This window comes from Theropithecus gelada, chromosome 7b (genome assembly GCF_003255815.1).
Source record: "Theropithecus gelada isolate Dixy chromosome 7b, Tgel_1.0, whole genome shotgun sequence".
NCBI lineage: Eukaryota > Metazoa > Chordata > Mammalia > Primates > Cercopithecidae > Theropithecus > Theropithecus gelada.
In genome coordinates this window covers 103,297,606-103,323,696 of record NC_037675.1, presented here as the reverse complement: position 1 = coordinate 103,323,696, position 26,091 = coordinate 103,297,606, and the positions used below count along the sequence as shown (strand labels likewise).

At 42.0% G+C, this 26,091-nt stretch overlaps 1 protein-coding gene and 1 pseudogene across 7 annotated transcripts in view; both read right to left on the bottom strand.

Moving 5' to 3' along the window:
* Window positions 1–26,091, bottom strand: part of PPP2R5C (protein phosphatase 2 regulatory subunit B'gamma) — a 169,182-nt gene that overhangs the window by 117,266 nt on the left and 25,825 nt on the right. For 3 of the 7 annotated variants that reach the window (XM_025391327.1, XM_025391323.1, XM_025391324.1), the window contains exon 1: window positions 2,319–2,759. The exons of the other annotated variants lie outside the window; for them this stretch is intronic. Coding sequence is in view for 2 of the 3 variants with exons in the window: in XM_025391323.1 (XP_025247108.1) it covers window positions 2,319–2,412 (94 nt within the window). In the remaining variant the exon portion in view is untranslated. Of the gene's footprint in view, window positions 1–2,318; window positions 2,760–26,091 lie in introns of those variants that run through there. 7 annotated transcript variants of the gene reach the window in all.
* Window positions 9,022–9,122, bottom strand: LOC112629498 (annotated as a pseudogene).

Below are 26,091 nucleotides of genomic sequence, written 5' to 3'. Positions count from 1 at the left end.
TGGCACCCTGCCGGTGCGTTCTTGCTCTAGCCCTCTCGTAGCAGAGCCCTATGCTGGGCCTCTCCATGTAACCATTCGCTCCTTTGGGACAGGGGCTGCGACTTAATCACTTCAGTGATCCTCAGCACTTGGCACACAGGAGCTGCTCAATGGATGTTAAGCTAAGACTCTAAGGCCCAATAAATAAATCAAATTTTGCTAACTCTCACATTAACATGCTTGCTGCACAAAGTCTTTATGAGTAAGTCAAGCGTTCTTCAAATTTTGAAGTTAGAAATCACCCCCACTGTTTGAGTCAGAAGTTAGTTTTAGGTCTCCAAAGGTTATCAAAAACCCAAGTCTCTTTCAGGCTAATACATTTCACTACTTTTTCCCTCCACAATTATATAGCAAGCAACAAACTACCCAACCAACAGCAACAAATCCAAACTGACCATAATAAGGTCTTGGAATTAAAAAAAAAAAAAAAAGAAAGAAAGAAAATCAATGTGGTTCAAGATACAACACGACATGATTCTATTTCAGAATAAGTTCATAATTCAAAAACTGAGTAGTATATTAGGCATCTAATAAAAACCAGAAAACTCAAACCAAAAAGATTTATGTTATTTGTAAGTGGATACCTTAAAAGTATAAAAATTTACATTTTATATGCAGTCAATTTATCTTACTGCTAACTAGTTCATTTTTAAGAACTAACTTGGCAGGGTACAGTGGCTCTTACCTGTAATCCCAGCACTTTGGGAGGCCGAGGTGGGAGGATCGCTTGGGCCCAGGAGTTCGAGACCAACCCGGGCAACATGGCGAAACCCCATCCCTACAAAAAATATTTAAAAATTAGCTGGGCATGGTGGTGCGTGCCTGAAGTCTAAGCTACTCATGAAACTGAGGTGGGGGAAATCAGCTGAGCTCGGGAGGTGGAGGCTGCAGTAAGCTGTGATCATACCACTGTACTCCAGCCTGGGAGACAGAGTGAGACCCTGTCTCCCAAAAAACAAACAAAAACTATTTAACTTAAATCCAAACAATTACATTTTATTCTTGCCCATTTGGTTCTTGCAGCTAAAATACCTGAATGTTACCTATAGGCAACCTTTGCTTTTTACTAGGTGCACTACAAAAACAATAAATTCACAGCCTGCCCTATAATATGGTCATTGAATGCTGGTTTCCACCTTCATGAAAGATGGTGTGGAGAGAAAAGCACCACCCATTTTATTCCAGTAGATTGGGTATGCATGTGCCTGGTACACCCTGCGATCTGAAAAGTCTGGTCTGGCATTTTAGTCAGAGAGATTATTAGTCACCTAGAAATCTTGCTCCCACCCTTCCTTAAACATGTCCTTAAAAGAGATTCTGAGAAACAGTTTTGTTGGGGCACAGCTCTGATACTATAAATTCTAAAGTGATCTGATGAAACTTAAAATCATTTTTCTATTTCACTCAATTATGACCAAAAAAATTCATAGATCTTAAAATACCAAGAATAAGTAGGCTACTACCCTGATGCCTGTGGTTCAATATAACCACTATTAATTACTAGAGTAGCTGTGCTTTTAGGCTCAGTTTTGAAACCAAAATATGCATAAAAAGAGGCAAACTGTAATTATTAATAATGATCTCCATATACCTTGAAAACTTGTTGCCATTTAACATTTTAAAAGTCAAATGGCAATACAGAGCCTATTTAAATGCAAAATATTTCCTAATATTCCACGAAAACGTTAACATTTCAAAAACGATGACCCAGGACAGATTTCAGTATTTCAAAGTGGAGCATATTTCTCTCTCAGGCTCCACGGCAAGAATGAAAACAATCCGTTTAAAGGAAGTTCTTTTCTAATTCATTGTGCATATTTTCTGACTGCAATTCATCTTTAATTCTGAGATGTGTCCTCGACAAAACCTTTGCAGCATTAAGCAACACAGATGTAACAGAAACTCTGCGTACGGACAACTTGGCCAGGCGCGACGGGCCCGCCTCTCCTTCCTACCCCCACCCAATACCTTCCCTGGGCAGTGACTTCACATCCTTTGACATCAGCACAGCTTTGAAAGGGGGATGGGAGAGCGAGCAGAAAGCAGAAAAACCAGCTTTGAACTATGCATGCAAGGCCTCTTTCAAGCCTCAAATTCTGTAAGTAGTTCGTAAAATGCCAAACTGCAGTTGACACACCCAACCTCCTCTGCTTCAGTCTGCAGCGAAATGGGGGGAATTCTGCTAGAAAGGACTTCCTGCTTTTCTTATCTGAAGCACAATAGCCATTTATTAACTACCCACGGAAGGTTCCGATTCAGTGAAACACACAATAACTTACCTCGAATATGGAGAAGGGCCACGGGCTGGAAAGGCCCATTGGAGTTGGCCGCATCCACCACCATCCTGCTGCCCGCTTTATTACATGTCAACATCTAGACTTCAGCGGGAAAGGCAATGGGCTCCTTAAGGCAAGAAACCAGCCTCCATTTTAGTTTAAAAAAAAAAGGCAAACTGAAGCTCTCTGCAGCTGGAGGGAACTGGCTGGTTCGTGATGTCAGCAGGCATGAAGCGCGCTGATTGGCCGGAAGCTGCAACTTAAAATGACACTAAAAAAAACTGCAAACGGAAAGAGCGTTCTGTTTGGCTGTCAGTGTGCATTAAAAGCTTGGACATTTTCCGGCTTTCTGCAGCCTTCGTTTCTCAGTAACTTTTAGGCAAAGGTCCCATCTCTTAGGGGAAGTACTGGAGGCCACAACCCTGGCCAGACTGTAAACAAATGATTCCGAGGGAGCTACCAAAAAAAAAAAAAAAAAAAAAAGTGTGTGTATACATCTGCGTGAACTTCAGCATTTCCCAGTTAGGGATCCCAAATTCATTTTATACCCACCTGTGCAACTTCGACTTGCTAGTTCTAATTAATATCTGCATCTTAGGTAGGATTCTGGCAACTCAGTGTTTGTTTTGTTTCGTTGTTTTTTAACAAATGGCTAATCAAATATTACACAATTCTAACCATTAGTTTGGACTCTTATTCAACTTCCTTTACCAATAGGACAAGTTATTAACTTATGATCCCAAACACTTTTTTTCTTGAGATCTATTTTTTCCTGAAAAAATTAAGCTTAAAAGCTTACATAGAAAATGAAAGCTGTTTTATAAATTCCATAGCTAGAAAGTGACACAAATTGAAATATTTGTATCACCTGGCCTTGGGAGTAAAAAGGCATAAAATGAAATTCAGTGTGTTTATTTTTGTATTGCAAAGATGCTGACATATTAAATACTTTTTAAGTTTTAGATATTGTTCAAATTTAAACTTAAAGATATTTCACTTATTTTTATGGGGCTATTAAAAGCTACTATTCAGATCTTAGTTTTCTATCTTCAAATAAGCTTAATATAAAAAGCTATTCCAAGGAGAAAAACATTATTTCTGAATTGGAGTATTGCAGGATCCCATGAGGGGGTGCGGTGAGATGATTCCCTACAAAAATCAGTGTTATTAGTAGTTCCAAATGAAAACAAACTATAAGAAAAGCCTCTTTGGCAGGTAGAACTGAAAAAAATTCCTCCTTTCTTCACACCAACAAGAAACTTTGTCCAAACTATGGCTCCTCATTTTTAATAGTCTCTCACACAACTTCTCTGCTCTTTTCCCCCACTTGTGAACGATACAAAAGCCCTTTAGTTCCTAAACATAATTCATAGTAGAGTAAGAAACACCTGAGACATAGCTAGGGCTCGCAGTTCCAGCTGAGGGTTTAGCGCCAGGTACATCCAATGAATAAGGGACCTGCCACCACCCGTCAGGGCTGCTAATCAAGTCCTCCCTCACAAGAATGTAGCTTTTATTGTGTGTATCAATAGCAATTAAAATAAATAAATAGATAAAAGCAAACCAAATCCCTCTCTTCCCCCTCTTTCCCCAGAGCTGACAAGACACTGCTGGATTCCATAGCTGGCCAGGAGATGATGTGATTTCTGACACATGTGGGCAGTGGGCACGCACCACCTGAGCAGCCTGCTGGCCTCACACCTGCCCTGGCTTTGCCGCTATCTGAACAGCAGAATTAATTTTTTTTTTTAAAGAGCACGTGCTTTCAGTTGGGTAACAGGAATTTAGATCTTAGCTGCCCTCTTGCCTCTGGGCCTTCACTGCTGACCTGTGGGTTGTGTGTCTGGTGGGGACGGCCACCGATCACCAACGACCACTACGAAGCAGTGTTGATGGCTCTCACTGCCACATACCCCAGCCTCCTCCTCCTCCTCCGAGTGATGCCAGATGAACTCAGACACAATTAGGAACGAGGCGTTCAGTGGCTCAGGAAGGAGCCCAGGAGCAGATGCTTATTGAAGATCTGGGCTTTAAAGAGACAGAGACCTGCTCGCCAATGATTTAATATTTCATATGAGATAAGATGAAAAAATGTGCCTAGCCTATGACTGTGCTGATGAGTGGGAATACAGAAATAAGGGGGAAAGGCTCCTGAGAGCTTTATATCTAATATACGGAACAGCAGTCAAAGAAAGTGAAGACACTTTTTGATGTATTTTTCCTAATGATCTCAGATCTAAGGATCTCGCCTTTATTAGTGATTTACCCCACGCTCTTTTGAAACCCTATGCATGTAAGTAGTTCTTTAAAGAATACCAAGGCTGATCTGGCCATCACTGATAAAACAGACTCTAAGATAGAAATAAATAAACAAATAATATGAGGGAAGAAAAGAAGACTTGAATAAAGGTAAGGTGTACTTCTGAATTGGAAATATAAAAATATAAATACTGCAGCTACGCTGATAATTTTCCCCCAAACTGATCTACAGGTTTAAAGTATTTCCAATTAAAATTCTGGTGGGCCTCTATTTTTCCAGGTACTTAGCAAAAGTATTCGAAAGTTCACCTGCAAAAACTAAAAGAACAAGAAGAATGAGAACACTACTAATGAGAAAGGCTAGTCCTACCAACTGTAAAGCTGTATGAATTAATGACAGTGTGATGGGGCAAAAGAGGCAGATTAATGGAACAGAAGCCACAGCCCCAAACTGAGAAATATGTTGACACAAATGTAATATAATAAAGAGTGTATCTCAAATCAGTGGAAGGGGAAGAATTAGATAATTGCTTGGCAATCTTGGGGCAGACAACTGATTAACTACATGCAGAAAAAAGTCAATTAAAGTGTTTTCACATCACACCAAAATAAAATTTGAGATGGCTTAAACAGTTAAATAAAAATCAATCAAAACCACCACCCCCAAATCCCTATAACTTTTAGAAGAAAGGGAAAGTGAATAATCAATTCTCAAACAAAAAAAGAACATTTAAATACTTCTGAACAAACCCCTCAGGAAGAGTGCTCATATTAAAAATGACAAATTTCTGTGGTTTGTTTTTTTGGAGGCAGGGTCTTGCTCTGTCACCCAGGCTGGAGTGAAGTGGTATGATCTCTGCTCACTGCAGCCTCGACCTTGTGGGCCCAAGTGATCCTCCTGCCTCAGCCTCCTGCAGAGTCGGGACCACAGGCTTGTGTCACCACACCTGCTCATTTTTTTCATTTTCAATAGAGATGAGGTCTCTACTATGTTGCCCAGAGTAGTCTTTAACTCCTGGGCTCAAGTGATCCTCCAGCCTCAGCCTCCCAAAGTGCTGGGATTGCAGGTGTGAGCCACCATGCCCGGCCTTAAAATCACAAATTTCTGTATGTTCTCTCCAAAAGCAAGCAAAAGGAAATAAAATGCTATAAATACAAGGAGTTAATAATATTATAATGGATTAAAAAACAATCGTCTAAAAATTGTGCCACTATTTACAACAGCAAAGACCTGGAACCAAGCCAAATGCCCATTAATGATAGACTGGATAAAGAAAATGTGGCACATACACACCATGGAATACTATGCAGCCATAAAAAAGAATGAGTTCATGTCTTTTGTAGAGACATGGATGAAACTGGAAGCCATCATTCTCAGCAAACTAACACAGGAACAGAAAACCAAACGCTGCATGTTCTCACTCATAAGTGGGAGGTGAACAAGGAGAACACATGGACACAGGGAGGGGAACATCACACACCAGGGCCTGTTGGGGGGTGGGGGGCAAGGGATGGGAGAGCATTTGGACAAATATCTAATGCATGTGGGGCTTAAAACCTAGATGACGGATTGATAGGTGCAGCAAACCACCATGGCACATGTATACCTATGTAACAAACCTGCACGTTCTGCACATGTACCCCAGGACTTAAAGTAAAATAAAAACAAAAAAATAAAAAAAATTGTGCTAAAATACACATCAACGCAGAATTTACCATCTTACCTGTTTCCAGCATACAGTTCAGTGGCATTAAGCACATTCACAGTGTGTTGCAACCCTCACTACCATCCACCCACATAACTCTTCATCTTGCAAAATGGACACTCTGTCCCCATTAAACAGGAACCTTCCATTCCCCCTCCTTCCAGTGCTGGCAACCATCACTCTATTTTCAGTCTCTATGAACTTGTCTACTCTTGGTACTTCACATAAGGGGATCTTATAGTGTTTGTCCTTTTGGGACTGGCTTACTTCACTTAGCATAATGTCTGCGAGGTTCATCCATGTTGTAGCAAGTGCTAGAATTTCTTTCCGTTACAGGGCTGAGTGACATTCCACTGGCACACACTGAAGTTGTTTATTCACTCTTCTGTTTACGGACACTTAGGTTGCTTCCACCTTTCGTCAACTGTGAATAATGCTGCCACGAACATGGGGCTACAAGTATCTGCTCATGCCTCTGTTTTCAGTTATTTTGGGTGTATACCCAAGAAATGAAATTGCTGGATCATATGGCAGTTCTATTTTTATTTTTTTCCCATTCTATTTTTTATTTATTTTTAATTGATGCATAATAGCGATACATAGTTGCAAGGTATATGTGTAATATCTGGAAGAACTGCCATATTGTTTTCCACAGTGGCTGCACCATTTCACATTCCCACTGACAGTGCACAGGGCCGGGCGTGGTGGCTCACACCTGTAATCCCAGCACTTTCTTTGGGAGGCTGAGGCAGGCAGATCGCTTGAGGACAAGAGTTCGAGACCAGCCTGGCCAACATGGCAAAACCCCATCTCTACTGAAAGTACAAAAATTAGCCGGGCCTGGTGGTGTGTGCCTGTAGTCCCAGCTACTCGGGAGGCTGAGGCAGGAGAATGGCGTGAACCCGGGAGGCAGAGTTTGCAGTGAGCCAAGATCATATCACTGCACTCCGGCCTGGGTGATAGAGCCAGACTCTGTCTCAAACAAACCAACCAACCCTAAAAAACAAAAAACAGTACACAGCAGCGGTTCCAATTCCTCCATGAGGACATTAACACTTACTTTTTAAAACTTATTTTTAGTTTCTGTGGGTACGTAGTAGGTGTATATATTTAAGAGACACATGAGATGTTTTGATACAGGCATCCAATGTGAAATAAGCATATCATGGAGAATGGGAATGGGGTATTCATCCCCTCAAGCATTTATCCTTTGAGTTACAAACAATCCAATTACATTCTTAATATTATTTTAAAATGTACAATTAAGTTATTGTTGACTATAATCACCCTGTTGTGCTATCAAGTGGGTCTTATTTATTCTAACTTTTTTTGTACCCATTGACCATCCCCCTCCCCACTACCCCTCCCAGTCTCTGGTAACCATTCTTCTACTGTCTCTGTCCGTGAGTTCAATTGTTTTGATTTTTAGATCCCATTAATATGTGAGAACATGTGATGTTTGTCTTTCTGTACTTGGCTTATTTCACTTAACATAAAGATCTCCAGTTCCATCCATGTTGTTGCAAATGACTGGATCTCATTCTTTTTCATGACTGAATAGTACTCCATTGTGTATATATACCATATTTTTTTTATTCATTCATCTGTTGATGGACACTTAGCTATTGTCAACAGTGCTGTGACAAACATAGGAGTGCAGATATCTCTTTGATATACTGATTTTCTTTCTTTGGGGTATGTGCCCAGCAGTGGGACTGCTGAATATATGATAGCTCAATTTTACTTTTTTAAGCAACATCCAAACTGTTCTTTATAGTGGTTGTACTAATTTACATTCCTAACAACAGAGTACGAGGGTTCCCTTTTCCCCACATCCTCTCCAGCATTTGTTATTGCTTGTCTTTTGGATAAGCCATTTTAACTGGTATGAGATAGTATCTCATTGTGGTTTTCATTTGCATTTCTCTAATGATCAATGATGTTGAGCACCTTTTCATATGCCTGTTTGCCATTTGTCTGTCTTCTGAGAAATGTCTACTCAAATCTTTTGCCTATCGTTTGATCAGATTATTAATTTTTTTCCTATAGAGTTGTTTGAGCTCCTTATATATTCTAGTTATTAATCCCTTGTCAGATGGGTAGTTTGCAAATATTTTCTCCCATTCTGTGGGTCGTCTCTTCACTTTATTGATTGCATCCTTTGCTGTGCAGAAGCTTTTTAGCCTGATGTGATCCCATTTGTCCCTGTTTGCTTTGGTTGCCTGTGCTTGTGGGGTACTGCTCAAGGAATTTTTGCCTAGACCAACGTCCTGCAGATTTTCCCCAATGTTTTCTTGTCGCAGTGTCACAGTCTGAGGTCTCAGATTTTTTTTTTTTTTTTTTTTTTTGAGATGGAGTCTTGCTCTTGTCGCCCAGGCTGGAGTGCAGTGATGTGATCTCCGCTCACCTGCAACCTCCACCTCCCAGATTCAAGCAATTCTCTTGCCTCAGCCTCCCGAGTAGCTGGGACTACAGGTGCCCGCCACAATGCCTGGCTAATTTTTTTGAATTTTTAGTAGGGATGGGGTTTCACCGTGTTAGCCAGGATGGTCTCCATCTCCCGACCTCGTGATCCACCCGCCTCAGCCTCCCAAAGTGCTGGGATTACAGGTGTGAGCCACTGCACCCGGCCGAGGTCTTAGATTTCTTTAATCCATTTTGATTTGATTTTTGTATACAGTGAGAGAGGGGTCTAGTTTCATTCTGCATATGAATATCCAGTTTTCCCAACACCACTTATTAAAAATATGCAACTGCTTCACGAATTTGCATGTCATCTTTGCGCAGGGGCCGTGCTAATCTCTGTACCATTCCAATTTTAGTTTATACGCTGCTGAAGCGAGCACTAGTTTTATTTTTAGAGACAGGGAGGGTCTTGCTCTGTCACCCAGGCTGGAGTGTAGTGGCATGATCTTGGCTCACTGCAGCCTTGACCCTCTGGGCTCAAGCAATCCTCTCACCTCAGCCTCCGGAGTAGCTGGGACCACAGGCACGTGCTACCACACCCGGCTAGTTTTTGTATTTTTAGTAGAGATGGGATTTCACCATGTTGCCCAGGCTGGTCTCAAACTCTTGAGCTCAAGTGATCTGCCTGCCTTGGCTCTTCTTTTTTTTAAATTAGTAGCCATCCTAGTGGGTGTCAAGTATCTCACTGTAATTTTTATTTTCATTTTCCTAATGACAGAGATGTTGAGGATCTTTTCATGTGCTTACTGGTCATTTGCAGATGTTACATTCTTTGGAGAAATGTCTATTTAAGTATTTCACACATTTAAAAACTCAAGCTGTGTTGCTGAGTTGTAGGAGTTCTTTAGATATTCTGGATATTAACTCCTTATCAGTTATATGATTTTCCGAGTATCTCCCCCATTCTGTGGCCTGCCTTTTCTTGCTGACTGGCCCCTTTAATGCAGAGGCGTTTTACATTTTTATGTAGTCCAATTTATCTATTTTTATTTTTGTCGCCTGAGCTTTTGGTGTTATAGCCAAGAAATCATTCAAATCCAATGTCATGGAATCTTTCCCCTACGTTTTCTTCTCAAACATTACAGTTTTAACTCTTAGGTTTAGGTGTTTAATCCATTTTGAGCTAATCTTTGTATGTGTTGTGAAGGTAAGGGTCCCACCTCATTCTTTATTTTTATTTTTATTTTTGAGACAGAGTCTCGCTGTGTCACCAAGCTGGTGTGCAGTGGCGCGATCTCGGCTCACTGCAATCTCTGCCTCCCAGGTTCAAGCGATTCTCCTGCCTCAGCCTCCCGAGTAGCTGGGACTACAGGCACCCGCCACCACGCCCGGCTAATTTTTGTATTTTTAATACAGACAGGGTTTCACCATGTTGGTCAGGATGGTCCCTATCTCCTGACCTCATGATCCGCCCACCTCAGCCTCCCAAAGTGCTGGGACTGCAGGCGTGAGCCACCGCACCCGGCCAGGTCCCACTTCATTCTTTTGTATGTGAGTACCCAGTTTTCCCAATACCATTTGTTGAAAAGACTGTGTTTTCCCCATTGAATGGTCTAGGCAACCTTATCAAAACTCATTTGACCACCTGTGTGAGGGTTTGTTTCTGGGCTCATCTTTATGCCAGTACTACAGAGTCTTGATTACTGTAGCTTTGCTGTAAGTTTTAAAATCAGGATGTGTGAGTCCTCCAACTTTGGTCTTCTTTTTCAAGATTGTTTTGGCTATGCTTATCTCTTTGACATTCCCTATGAATCTTAGGATGGACTTTTCTATTTTTGGAAAAGAATGTTGTAAAAGTTTTAATAGGGATTGCACTGAATTTGTAGATTGCTTTGGGTAGTATTGACATCTTAACAACATTAAGTCTTCCAATCTATAAACAAGAGATGTTTTTCCATTGATTGGTATATTCTTTTGTTTCTTTCAGCAACATTTCATAGTTTGCAGTGTGCACGTCTTTTCTCTCCTTGATAACTTCATTTCTAACTATCTGACTCTTTTTGAGGGCATGTTTTATTTATGGTTCTAAAATACTGGAAACTACTTTAATGCCAAAGGGATTGTCCCACATACCTAGTGAAATATTCCACATCCATCAGAAATACTTATAAATGTATAAAATGAAAATATAAGTGAAAGAGGCGGTGTATAATCAGAAATAGTGTGATCATAGGAAGAATCACTCCCCAAATATCCACAGTGTCATCACTGGCTGGTATGGGTACGAGTTTTTCTTTTTTAAAATTGATATATAATAGTTGTGCATATTTGGAGGGGACATGTGATATTTTGATACCTGTTAACAGTGTGTCATGACCAGGTCAGGGGAACGGGGATACCTAACGCCTCCAGCATGTATATTTTCTTTGTGTTGGAAACATTACAATTCTTCTCTTCCAGCTACTTTGAAATAGATAATAAATTATTGTTAACTACAAATCAGCTACTGTACTGTTGAATTCTAGAACTTATTCCTTCTGACTGAATTTTTGTAGCCCTTAACCACCTTCTCTCCCTACCTTCCCTTTCCAGCCTCTGGTAACCACCATTCTCCTCTCTACCTCCATGAGATCCACTTTTGTTTCCCACCTCCCACGAGTAAGATTACATGGTATTTGTCTCTCTGTGCGTGGCTTAGTTCACGTAACACAATCACCTCCAGTTCCATCCATGTTGCTGCAAATGACAAGTTTCTATTCTTTTTTACAGCTGAATAATATTCCATTGTGTATACGTCCTACATTTTGTTTAGTCATTCATCCACTGATTGACACTTAGGTTGATTCCATTTTTTGGCTATTGTGAGTGGTGCTACAACAAATACGGCAGTGCGGTGTCCCCGGGATATACTCATTTTCTTTCTTTTGGATATATTCCCACAGCAGTAAGGCTGTAGGATCATATGGATGTTTTTTATTTCTAAAACTTCCCTGTTTTTTTTTTTCAGTATTGCTAAAACAAGCACATATTACTTTCAGAGTAATTAAAAGTAACAATTTTATTTTATATATTTTTAAAATTTTTATTTCATTTTGAGACAGAGTCTTGCTCTGTTGCCCAGGCTGGAGTGCAATGGCACGATCTTGGCTCACTGCAACCTCTGCCTCCTGGATTCAAGCAATTCTTGTGCTTCAGCCTCCTGAGTAGCTGAGATTACAGGCACGCATCATCACACCTGGCTAACTTTTTGTACTTTTAGTAGAGACAGGGTTTTGCCATGTTGCCCAGGCTGGTCTCAAACTCCTGAGCTCAGGTGATTCCCCTGTCTCGGCCTCCCAAAGTTCTAGGATTACAGGCATGAGCCACCATAAAGTAACAATTTAAAAAAATACATATATTTTTTGAGACAGGGTCTCACTCTACCACCCTGGAACCTAGTGGCACGACCACAGCTCACTGAAACCTTGACATCCTGAGTTCACGTGATCCTCCCACCTCAGCCTCCCAAGTAGCTGGGACTACAGGTATGCACCGGCATGGCTGGCTAATTTTTAAATTTTTTGTAGGGCCAAGGTTGTCCGGGCTGGTCTCAAACTCCTAGACTCAAGGGATCCACCCGTCTTGGTCTCCCAAATTGCTGGGATTATAGGCGTGAGCCACCACACCTGGCCTAAAAATAATTTTTACAAAGAGATATAGATTAAGTCACTGCAGGGAGAATCCCTTAATGAATACTGTCTCTTAGGCACAGGCTAGGAACAAAGGAAGGGCTGTGATGAGAACCAAGAAAATCTGAACCAAGGAAATCTGGATAAATGAGATCAGGCACGTAAAAAACACAAACAAAAATTAGCTGAAATGAGGCATGAAAAATGGAACCAACATAGATTAGAGGAGGTTGACTCCCCGTCTCAAATCAGTTTTGAACTGCCTGGACCTTCTGCTGTAAGCCCGTCACCTTTGCATTGAGACTGTACGCTCACTGAAGCTATCAGGGTTCAACTGGGTCTCCAGAGTACTTTCCTCACTGATGAAACAAACTCTCAATAACTGCAACCCAGAAGAGGCTCATAATGCAACCACGCCCCTCGCACTGGGCCATGTTTTCATCACCTGCTCAGGGAGGGGCTAGACAGGGGGAGCTCAGCATGGGGAGCAGGGCTGCCTTCACTAAACCCTGCTGGTCCTTTCCTCACCTGTAAACGGGCGTATATGTGATCTCCCTACCCCCTCACGTTTAGGTAAGCCAGCGTCAGATACGGAGTGCGCTCTCCATGCTGAGCTGAGGTGGACAGCTTGGGAGGGACTGAGGCAGGATACACCTAAATGCAACTCCGGCCATCAGAGCAGAGTGCAGGAAGCAGTGGGCATTGTCCCACTAGAAAAAGACAGGCCATCAGCCAACAGAAAGATCCCTTCAGCTGCCGCAGGGGGATGCAGCAGAGCCACCTGAGGACAATCTCTGCTTAGATGACCCTCATCCAGGCAGGCTTCCTCTTCCCTCCGGGTCTGTGGCTCGGTCCACAAGCTCTTCCTGGGTCCAGCTCCTAGAGAATGGCTGGCATGGAGATGTTCCGTCAAATGTACTGAATGAATGAATGAATCAAGCAGTCGCACCCAATTCTGATCTTACAAAACCACCTCACTACCCTTTACACCTCCTCCAGGTAGCATATAATTAAGAGGGATATGCCGTCAAATCATCCCAAGAACAGCATTTCCCTCTCCCCTGAACGCAGACTCCATTCCAGGCTTCCCATGATGCACTTGCTAAGGAGTGGACGCCTTCCACTCACCACCTGTGACATGCCTACCTGCCTTCTACGCTGGCCTCACAGCAATGTTCTGAACCTTTCCTGAAGCTGCGGCTGCCTGTGAAGGGCTTGAGCGAGGACCAAGGAAGGGCGCTTTGCTGGGCCCAGCCCACCTAGCATGCCTTCCACAGCTCAATGGGCCAACAAGCCCACAGTGCTCAATATGGTCTCCCATCAAATGCCATAACTACAATAATCTATATACTAGACAATAATGAAGAAATAATTCTTTATTTCATTTTTTTTTTTTTTTTGGACACAATGTCTCCCTATTTTGCCCAGGCTGGGCTTGAACTCACGATTCTCCCCCTCCTCAGCCTAGTGAGTAGCTGAGAAATCAGGCGCACACCACTGTGCCTGGCTTGAAAAGGAATTATTCTTTATTCTTTGATCCCTCTGTCACTGTTTTATTCTTTACGTAGAAACAAACTGCCTGTAAATACATCCCACTGATTTTATTTCTAGGTAGTATTTCTGAATAAAACTTTCAACTTTTCCTTTCTACATCATTCAGTTGAAGGTTTTATTTTTTAAGTCTCTCCAAGCAACTTTGAAGGCAAATTAAATATGCTTCTATTTTAGTGAAGACGTTTTATCGTAATTAACAGAAGGCTGGTGTCCTGAACCTACAGAACTGTGGCATCACGAGCACAGTGCACTGACACTGCGCTGGCCAGCACTATTTTTTTTTTTTTTTGAACTGGAAACTGTATGAGCATGGATGATGTATGCTTTGTTGGGTAAGAATCTGACCTAAAAAAATGGGCTTCACTTCACAGTTTAAAATAGACTTTTTCCTTAGACAGATCAAAGATACCTAACATTCAGCCATGTTCAAAGGCTGCCAGGGAACCTCTGCTTGCCAACAGCAAGCACACAGGGACAGGCACTTGTTGCTGTGTGAGCGAGGCCTGGGAGTGATTAAAGAGGACGGACGAGCTTGTCCACAGGGAAGCTCAGCGTAGGCGAGGGGAGTAGATGAAGTGAAATCTACCCAGAGTGCTGGGGCTGTGTGTGAGACCTTGGTTACTTTCATACTTCCTACAGCTAGTCTGGAAAACCTTCCAATCCAAAGCAAGTACTCACACTCCTTCCTTGTTCTAAGAATGTAGGGAACCAACGCGAAGTAAAAGTATGCATACATCGGAGTGCTTTCATGCTAATGGTTTTTTTTTTTTTTAATTTGCTGACACCCTTAGGAGCCTACACAGTAGGTCAAGCGAGTCAGAAGCCTCATTTTCCAAGAGGAAATCCGAGGCGGAGGGAGGTGAAGGGAGTGGTGGGCCTGGCTGAGGTTTTGGCCACCCTCTGTGAAAATGGAGGGAGCAGAGAAAGAGGGCAGAGGGGCTAGGAGGGCTTTTCATTCCTTTGGGGGACACACTGTGTGTTTCCTGGGTCCTTGGCAGATGCCCGAATGGACGACCCAGGCAGACCCGCGTGCAACTGTTAACATGTATACTGAGTGAATGTGTGTGGTGTGCTCTGCGACCCACGCATCCATCCACTGATGAGGGGATATGCGGAATGGGTCCAACCACACAGTGGGATGGCATCAGCCTTCAACGGGAGCGAGGGTCTGGCACATGCTACAACGTGGGGGGACCTGGAAGATATTATGTTTAGGGAAATAAGCCAGGCCCAGAAGGACAGATACTGTACGATTCCGCTTATAACAGGCTGCTACCCTGGGCAAAATCATAGAGACAGAAAGCAGAATGGGGAGACAGCAACTTTTTTTTTTTTTTTTTTTTTTTTTTTTTTTTTTTTTTTTTTTTTTTTGAGACGGAGTCTCACTGTGTCTCCCAGGCTGGAGTGCAGTGGCGCGATCTCGGCTCACTGCAAGCTCCGCCCCCCGGGTTCACGCCATTCTCCCGCCTCAGCCTCCCAAGAAGCTGGGACTACAGGCGCCCGCTACCGCGCCCGGCTAGTTTTTTGTATTTTTAGTAGAGACGGGGTTTCACCATGTTAGCCAGGATAGTCTCGATCTCCTGACCTTGTGATCCACCCGCCTCGGCCTCCCAAAGTGCTGGGATTACAGGCTTGAGCCACCGCGCCCGGCGGGAGACAGCAACTTACTGTTTAATGGAGTCTTTGTTGGGATGATGAAAAGGTTTTGGGTATGGATAGTGGTGATGGGTGTATAGCATTTTGAATGTATTTAATACCACCAAGTTGTACACTTATGAATGGTTAAAATAATAAATAATATGTTTTAACATGTGTATTTTACCTGTTTTTTAGTTTTTTTTTTTTTTTTTTGGATAAGGACAGCTTGAGCCAGGACAGTTCAGGAAACACTTGAGGAGCAGAGGCAGCAGGTTCTGGACCAGACAGAGGATGGGAATGTCCAAGGAGTGGTCTCTGTGTGTGATAATGAGCTGAGATTACAGCTGGCATGTGGAAACCAAACCCTGTGGGTGCCACCCAGAGAGAGCTGAGACTGACCATGGAGTAACGGTCAAGGTCATGTGTGTGGCCCCTGGGCCATGGAGAGTGGGTACCCTGGAGAGGCTGGGCTGGCTGGCTGGGCTCAGGCTGTCTGACAGGCAACGGGCTCCCCAGTGTTCCAAAGAGGGAGCGGCCCTGGTGGTGCCTCTCTGTGGCTTAGAGGGGCTGAAGCTAGAACACCACTGTGACTCTGGGCCCACTGGTTCCCTGAGGGCAAGGGCCACCTTGGGTCATTGCTCTGAACACCTCCCCTTGCTTTGAGCAGCACAGACGGCCAGTGTGCTGCCTCACCAATCCAGGGACTGTGTCCTCTCCTCAAGATACTAGGGGTAATCACGAGAAGAAACAAAAGTCAAAACGTGAGAGAAGAAAAGACTAACGAAAGCAGAGGTTCCCTGCTTGGCTCTTTCTAAGCCAACCGGAAGAGCAGCAGGCACTCGATAGCTTCCGCACAGTCCATTTTTATTATTCTTCAACTAACAGGCCAGAAGCCAAAGTTCCTGTAAATATATGCATAATTCATTTGTAAGCAGTTAAATTTATGGTAAAGCTTTCAATTGTATCAGAAAATAGGCAGGGTGCAGTGGCTCACGCCTGTAATCCTAGCACTTTGGAAGGCGGAGGTGGGTGGATCACTTGAGCCCAGGAGTTCGAGACCAGCCTGGGCAACATGGTGAAACCCCGTCTCTACTAAAAATACAAAAATTAGCTGTGCATGGTGGTGCACACCTGTGGTCCCAGCTACTCAGAAGGCTGAGCTGGCAGGATTGCTTGAGTCTGGGAGGTCCAGGCTGCAGTGAGCTGACATCATGCCATTGCACTCCAGCCTGGGAGACAGACTGTCTTAAAAAACAAAAAACAAAAAAAAAAACAGAAAAGAAAATAAACTGCTTTGAATGAGGATGAAGTATTGTATTTGCACAAGAGGAAGGCAAGAGATATAAAATATTTAACTGGTATTCAAAAGCCAATTTTAAACAATTCAAGTAAATTCTAACAATAATGCAACGACTTCTTTCACAAAAGGCCAAATACTCAGCAACTCTTTTACCCCAGGGTCTCTAATTAGCCAATAATAAGTCTTACATTATTCCGTTATAACTTTGACTTCTCCCAGTCTTTTCTTTTCTAAAAATGGCCTCAAAAAAACAAGTCCCTGATTAACTTACTCCTCCTATAAATATCTTTTAAAAAAGGGTCTCTTTATTTAACATTTAACCCTTCTACATTCTGGTCCAAAAATGTTAAATGAAGGCATTCATTCAGAATAATATTTCAATGAACAGGTTTGAGGGCTATATTCAACCTCACTGTTAAAAAAAATAAAAATATGAAATACCTTTTTCTACTTATCAAATAACTACAACTTTTACATGATCTCAGCATTGGAGAGATATGATGGACAGGCAGTTCACACACTCTGGGGAGAGTATGTGGTGCCACTCTCTGCAAAGTGTGTAGACAATATCTATTAAGGGTTTTTGAAAATCCCTGCTCTTTGATCCAGTATTTCCTTCATCAAGTTTAAGGAAAGGTTCAAAGATGTGAACAACAATGGTAACAAAAGATTAACAGAACAGTATCATTTATAATGGCTGAAAAACTGGGGTATCCACAGAATGAAATAATAAATGGTTGCTAAAAATAATGCCTTTCATTCCCACTAATGTCAGAAACAAGACAAGTATGCCCACTCTCACCACCACTATGTAACATTTTACTGAAATTGTTTTACTGAATTTTTTAGTAAATTCAACTGGAGACAAAGACATGTGAGTTTACAATTATAAACAGAGGTGAAATTATCTGCAGATGCTCTAATACCTGAATATTCAAAAGAATCAACTGAAAAACTGATGAAAACAATCAGGTAATTCAGTAAGGAAGCAGGTTATGAAAGCAAGCCCCCCAAATTCAATAGCCTTCATATAAACAACTAATAACTAGAAGACACAATGGAAGAAAAGACCCCATTTACAACAGCAATGATAATTGATTATCTAGGCATTAGCTTAGTAGGAGACATGCAAAACCTACAAGGGAAACTTAAAAACAGCCATAAAGGACATGAAAGTGGCCTTGGAAAATAGTCACAGCATACTCTTAGAGGAGGCAAACATCACAAGATGCCAGCCCTCCCTCAGATAGTTGCAAAATGTAACAGGATCTCAACAAAAATGCCAACAGTAGCCAGGCATGGTGGTGCATGCCTGTAATCCCAGGTACTTGGGAGGCTGAGGCAGGAGGATCATTTAAGCCCAGGAGTTCAAGACCAGCTTGGGCCACATCACATGGCCCTGTCTCTAAAATAAATAAATAAATAAAGTCAACAGCCATTTCTTTCTGCAATGACTATGGGTCAATTCAAAGTTCCAACTGTTTGCAGTAATATCAATATTGTTTTGGGGAACTGTTTAAGAGAATATACCCATAATTATATTAATGATGCTAGAAATCAACATTTTCAGTGTAAGACAGAGATAAAACTATGAAAAGCCAAGAAATGAGTGAAAATGATAAGAACAGGAGGCAGGGAAGTTCTGGGCAGAAGAGGGCAGGTCCTCGGTGAGGGCCCCAGCCTCAAGCCGAAAAGCCTGGAACCTTGGCCCAAAGTGAGAACATGCATCCCTGCTTTCTCACTTGAATGTTGCCTTTTCCAAAACCACCAATGGCTTGCCCCGTACCTCCATCCCGTGCCCATAAAAACCCCAGGCTCAGCTGGCAGAGAGAAGAGAAGCAACTGGACATTGCAGACTACAGTTGGATGTTGGAAAGAAGTGGCTTGACTTCAGAGGGACAGCTTGATGACGTAACTTCAGAGATGAATCTGGATGGAGACAGCTAGACTTCAGGGGAAGATGACCTTCCCACTCTGTCTCCTTTCTAGCTTCCCTTCCCACTGAGAGCCACTTTCACTGGCGATAAAATCTCCTTCATTTACCATCTTCAATTCGTTCGTGCAACTTCATTCCTCCTGGATGGCTGGACAACAACTCGGGTGCCATGAGTGAGGGTGTAAAACGTGGTCACACTGACCCTCCACTGAGCTGTTGACACTTAAGTTGTCCATGGATGGCAGAGCTAAAAGAGTATTGCCATACTTTCTCTGGGGCTTCAGGGATCACAGGGACCCCCGAAGATGCTGCCATGGGGCTGGTATGGGGTTTGCTCCTGCTGGTGCCCAAAAGTGCTCACCCTGGCTCCTGCACCAGCTCACCTGCCCTCCCCCTCCCATAGGGGGTGGAGCAGCGAGTAAGTGGAGTTCGCCTCTGCTGCTGCTGAAGAGGCCAGCTAGTTCCCACACCCATGCACTCCAGTTTCCGCCGTGAAGTGCTCAGGGAAATAACCTGCTTCAAAAACACTATAATGTTAAAATTAAATTTAAAATATCAATATGAATGTACAATTCAGAAAATTTATATTCTAGCTCCTCCACTGAAAGCATTTAAAAGTAATGTCAGACCAGTAGCAATAAACATCCCTCTGACCCAGATTTTGGTTGCTAATATATTTACCACTGAAAGGAACCTGGGCTCTTTGAAAAATGTCTGATTTGGCCAGGTGTGGTGGCTCATACCTATAGTCTCAGCACTTTGGGAGGCTGAGGTGGGTGAATCACTTGAGGTCAGGAGTTTGAGACCGGCCTGGCCAACATGGTGAAACCCCATATTTATAAAAAATACAAAAATTAGCTGGGCTTGGTGGCACACACCTGTAATTCCAGTGACTTGAGAGGCTGAGGCAGGAGAATCACTTGAACGTGGCAGGTAGAGGCTGCAGTGAGCCAAGATCGCACCACTGTACTCCAACCTGGATGAGACAGCGAGATTGTCTCAAAAAAAAAAAAAAAAAAAAAGATAAAAAGAAAAAAGAAAAAGAAAAATGGCTGATTTTAAGTCTGGGGAAGAGAAGGTACTAAATGAGCCCAAGGGACATCTCACTGTGTCAGAAATCAAGGAATCAAAAATAAACGAGGCTATGTAAAAAAAACCACAGTAGCACTGTGGCACTCAGTGATTGAAATTATGCCATCTGAACGCCAGAAAGACTAATGATTTTAGCACACAAAAACGCACTGAAATCAACAATAATACATTAGTCCACAATGATATTAAAACAAAGAGAAAGCTAGAAAAAAGCTTCAGCTGTCACCATTAGAGGGAACTGGTAATAAAAGGCAAAGAATTACGCTTATCCTTCTTTTTCAGTAGGAGTTCCATTTCAAGATAACCAAGTATCTCTGGTTGGTAAGAAAAATCACTGCTTTCAGAAGAATGTTAGAGTAAATGTTGAATTCTCTAGTGAAACTACTGACTCAGGAAAGGATTATCAACTGTTGTTCAAGACATTAGCATATGGTTGACAGGGAATACACATTGGCAGGACGCCAAAATATACACTGCAGATTATTACTAGTACTTTTTGAGTTGTAAAGGGAAATACGTAATTGTTCAATAGAGATATCAATCTATCATCAACTGAATTCACTAGTAAAATTGAAAATTTAGCATCATTTCTGATGATAGGCAACCAGAGGCTATGTATCTCTCACAATAATGACACTATCTCCTAAGTTATAAAGCATTGCCATCGATGTACTTCAGCCAAAAAAAAAGGTTTCCATTTACAGGAACCACAGGGGGGTAAGTGGGATATACTGCAGAACAACTGGGTCAGTTAATTTAACAAACCAGTGTTGTGGTTTAAGGCACTCCCAGATTGGCAGTGCCTCCAGGTGTCTGGCAGAGCAAAAACAAATCCCTATTGAACAAGACACTTTGATTCTAGGTTTCAATTTATTTCAAATATCTGAATACAATGACCAATATACAAAAAAAAAAAAAAAAATCAGGTACACAAGGAAATAAGACATCATGAACAAAATGTAACAAACACCTCAGATACTAGTATGACCTGACACAGGCTATAAAACAGCTGCGTTTACTATTCTTATGATAAGTTTTGATGGTGTGTTCAAGAGAATAGGAAAATATTTTAAAATGACACTGCAGACTGAAAAAAGAACCAAACAGAACTTTCACCAATGAAAAAAAAAAAAAACCCTGAAATTAAAAGCTCAAAAGAAGGGTTTAACACATATAGACACATCTGAAGATTTACAATGAATAACAAAAATTGAGAAGTATGCGTTTTGAAACTTTCATATCAACTTAACAGGGCAATCTTATGTTTACTGAATAATAAAAACCTTGTGGGTGTATTTTGTACTTCACTTCTGTAATAATTTATTTTTATTGTATTTTATTTTCTGATAAAATAAAGGATTCATAGCTGGGATAACATACTCTTATAATTCAACAACAAGAAGACAACCAACTTAAAAATAGACAAAAGATACAAGTAGACATCTCATCAAAGAAGGCAGACAAATGGCTAACAGGCATATGAAAAGATGCTTAATATTTCCAGTCACTGGGGAAATGCAAATTGAAACCACAGTGAGACACCATTACACACCCACAAGAATTAAGCTATAATTAGAAAGACAATAATAATATTGGCAAGAATGTGGACACATCCTCACACATTGCTGATGGAAACGTAAAATAGTGCAACCACTTTGGAATACAGTTTGGCAGTTTCTTTTTCTTTTTTTTTTTTTGAGACACAGTCTTGCTCTATCGCCCAGCAGGAGTGCAGTGGTGTGATCTCAGCTCACTGCAACCTCTACCTCCCAGGTTCAAGCAATTCTCTTGCCTCAGCCTCCAGAGTAGCTGGGGCTACAGGCGCCCACCACCACACTCGGCTAATTTTTTGTATTTTTAGTAGAGACGGGGTTTCACCGTGTTAGCCAGGATGGCCTTGATCTCCTGACCTGGTGATCTGCCCGCCTCAGCCTCCCAAAGTGCTGGGATTACAGGCGTGAGCCATGGTGCCCAGCCAGCAGTTTCTTAAAAAGCTAAACATAAACTTACCATACAAGCCAGGAATTCCACTCCTAGGTATCTACTCAAGAGAAATGGAATATATGCTCACACAGACTTCTATGCAAATGTTCACAGCAGCAGTTACTCATACCAGCTAAGAAACAGCCCGAATGTCCATTAACTGGTGAATGGATAAACAAAATGTGGTATATCCATCTGACTGAATATGACCCAGCATTAAAAAGAAACAAACTACTCAACACAGATGAACCTCAAAAACATTACAGCAGATGTAAAAGACTACCTATGGTATGATTTCGCTTACATGAAGTGTCCGGAAGAAAGTAAGTCTAGAGACAGAAGCAGATCAGTGGGTGCCTGCATCTGGGGTTGGGCGTGGAAATTAATGGTGAATGGGCACAAGGTAACTTTTGGAGGAAGATGGAAACATTCTAAAATAGAACTGTGGTGATGGTTGCACAACTGTATGTATTTGCTAAAATAACTAAATTTTCCAGTTACAATGGGTAAATTTTAGGATATGTAAATTATGCCTCAATTAACTCTAAAAAAGAAAAGCCTATGACTTGAAAAGTTAGGAAAAAAAGAAAATCTAGGGATAGGGCTGAAAGTTACACTCAGAATGCACACATGGCTTTAAATTCTTTTATTATTAAAAAGCAAACTAAAAATAAGTGAACTCTCTACTCAACTTAGTAAATGACGAAGAGGTTAAAATAAAAGACACAGGATAATTACAGATAAAAGTGCAGATGAATAATATTGAACACAAACAGAACAGTCAAAAGAATAAATGAACTTACAAGGAGACATAACCACCACAGATGGGGAAGAGATTAAAAGGGCCGTTAAACAATGACCATGTACTAGTGAACAGACCCCCCCCTTCTAAATGAACCCACTATGGAAAGAAGCTACAGATGTTTCATAGAGAAAAGCAACAGGCCCACTGAGTTCCAAGTCAACCTTTCAACCCTATTTCATGGACACATTCCACATTGTATTGTTTCTGAAATCTGGGTCCATCTCATCATCCCTGTCATCAGGTGGCAGTGTGAGGGAGCTGCGGGAAAAGCTTCTGCAGGGCACCCCAGGAACCATCACGAAGTGCTGGTGACAATTAATCTTAGATGGGACAAAATACAGGTTTATGAAAAAGAAGTAAACCATAGACCAGCTCCATGTAGTAAATATGGAAGCAAATACTCTAAAGAAAATTAGTTCCAAACACTATGAAAACACACTGTGACAAAATTGACAAAATGCAAAGATATTTCAAAACCAGAAAAAGCTGTCAACACAGCAATTATAATAGTAACATCTTAAAGAGAAAAATCATGTGGCATTTGACCAAATTCAGCAGCGGTACCCACCCAGCATGCACTGGCATGGCGCCAACCCGCCTGCATGGGTCCAGGAAGAGTCCTGTGAGTGTGGACTCTGGAGCACTGGCAGCCTTGCAAAGACCGCTTACCAGAAACCAAGAGCCACTTTCCCATCAAATTAGGAAACGCTGAAGCCATTTACTGAAACAGGAGAAAACAGGAATGCCTGCTATCACCTCTGTTCTAGGTTTCGTTGGTCCTTCTTAGTGGCAGAATAAAATTAAAATAACTGGTGTATGTTGGCATAAATAGTGGAAGAGAGATAAAAGAATCCATTGCAAACAACAGGACTATATATGCAGACTGTGGTGGAAACATTAAGACTAATATGAAAATGTGGTAAGGTGATGGCAAAATATTTAAAAACCAATAGCTCTAGATGAGATTAGCAAAAACCAATCAGAAGTGGAAATGGGAAAAAATATAACCCAGTCACAAGAGTGACAAGCAAAAGCTATAGAGTATTTAGAAATAAATTTACTGGAAAGTTAAAGATTCACAAGAAAACCATAAAATTTTGTAAGTCAGAAAACAAGACCCAGAAAAATGGGGGATATATACCATCCTCCTAGATGGAAAAAAGATCTCAATTTTCACCAAATTAATATATAACTTTAATTCCAATCAATTATTTTTCTGAACTAGACGAAATTATTTTAGTATATATACAGAAACATTAATGTTTTAGAACAGCCAAGAAAGAGTTATCAAACAAGACCAGTGAGGGGAACTGGCTTGATCCATGTGAAATTCTCCTGGATATGTGGATTTACTATGGAGAATTTACTCTTTTCGGGAACAGTGAAAATGTAAGTGTCAGTGGAAGTACATTGCATGCCATTCTTACTAGGTATAATAAAAAACGAAGGAAATGGAGATTGAGAATAGAAAACAGATGTAGAACAGTTGTAGAAAGAGGCTTGTGCAGAGACTCCTCAGAAAAGGTAAAGGAAGTATGCTGGAGGCCGGCATACACCGGTACTTGCATGGGCTGTGCCCCGTGCATGGAATAATATACGACGACAAAAGTGACAAATGCAAAGCTGGTTCAAAACCGGAAAAACCTATCAACACAGCAATTATAATCTTAACATCTTAAGGAGAAAAATCATATGGCATTTGACCAAACTCAGCAGCAGTACACACCCAGCATGCACTGGCTGAGGCAGGGCATGCATGGAAAGGTGCAGCACATGGCCAACCTTCTGTATCATGGCAGATCCAAGCCCCAGCTGTGACGGGCATTAGGGACAGGGCTTGGGATACGAAGGCCCAACGATGGTTATACAAAGCCTTTTCCCTCCCTCTGACTCTCGGCCTCCGGAGGGTACTGGAAGGAGGAGGCGGTACCTATCCCTTTCCTTGCTGTCTCACCAATGGGTTGCTCACTCCAGGAGAATAGGGGCTTGGTTTTGTTTAATTCTGTACCCCTAGTACCTAGAATAGCTTACACAGGCACTCAACACGTATTTGCTGAATGAATGAACAGCATGAGAAACGTATATTCTATTTGGGAAGACAAATAAAAAATGACTTAGCATGCATATTATCTACCACAAAGGTAAACCAATTATAAGCCAAATACAATACAAGCTCTAGAAAATGCAAGCGAGAACCTGAATTTCTTTTTTTGTTTGTTTGTTTGAGACGGAGTCTCGCTGTCACCCAGGCTGGAGTGCAGTGGCACAGTCTCGACTCACTGCAAGCTCCGCCTCCCGGGTTCACGCCATTCTCCCGCCTCAGCCTCCCAAGTAGCTGGGACTATAGGCGCCCGCCACCACGCGCAGCTAATTTTGTTTTTGTATTTTTAGTAAAGACGGGGTTTCACCGTGTTAGTCAGGATGGTCTAGATCTCCTGACCTCGTGATCTGCTCTCTTCGGCCTCCCAAAGTGCTGGGATTACAGGCGTGAGCCACTGTGCCCGGCTGAGAACCTGAATTTCTAGCAAGTGGGGCGCAAGAAAATTCATCAACCCATAAATCCACCCACCCATCCACCCAGCTCCCATCCTCCCTCCCTCCTTCCACCTGGCAGATCTGCCTCCCGTCTTCCCTCCCCACTTCCACCTGGTAGATCTGCCTCCTGTCCTCCCTCCCTCCTTCCACCTGGCAAATCTGCTATCTGCTTCACAGTGTGCAAGGCCTGGGAATACAGCTATAAACATGACAGACTGCTGCTCTCACTGAGTTCATATTTACTTTTTTTTTTCTGAGACAGGATCTCACTCTGTCATCCAGGTTGAAGTGCAGTGGCATGATCATGGCTCACTGTAGCCGTGGCCTCCCAGGCTCAAGCAATCCTGCCACCTCAGCCTCCCGAGTAGCCGGGACCACAGGTGTGTGCCACCATGCCCAGCAGATTTTATTTTTTTGTAGAGACAGAGTCTCCCTGTGTTGCCTAGGCTGGTCTCGAACTCCTGGGCTCAAGTGGTCCTTGTGCCTCAGCCTTCCAAAGTAATGGGATTATAAGCGAGAGTCACTGGACTGGTTGCTGAATTAATATTCAGTGGAAATTAATAATAAAAGATCCATTATTATAAATTTAAGGTATGAAAAATGGTATTTTATTTAGTATATCTGTCTTATATTTTAGTAATTGTAAAGGCTTTAAGAGGTTCACATTTGACTTTAAGGTCCTTACTCTGTTTTCCTTGATAAGGTTTTAAGCACCTCAATCTCAAAATCTAAAGGAAGACTTTTAGGGATTAAACAACCTGAGATGGAAAGGGATGGCTGTGTCATTTGGGGGGAAATTCAAAGTAAAGAGCACTTTTTCCTAATTTCATATAAGGAACGCTTGAGGTAATCCCTAATGACTCATAACAAAGCAAGTCCATAATGTACTACAGC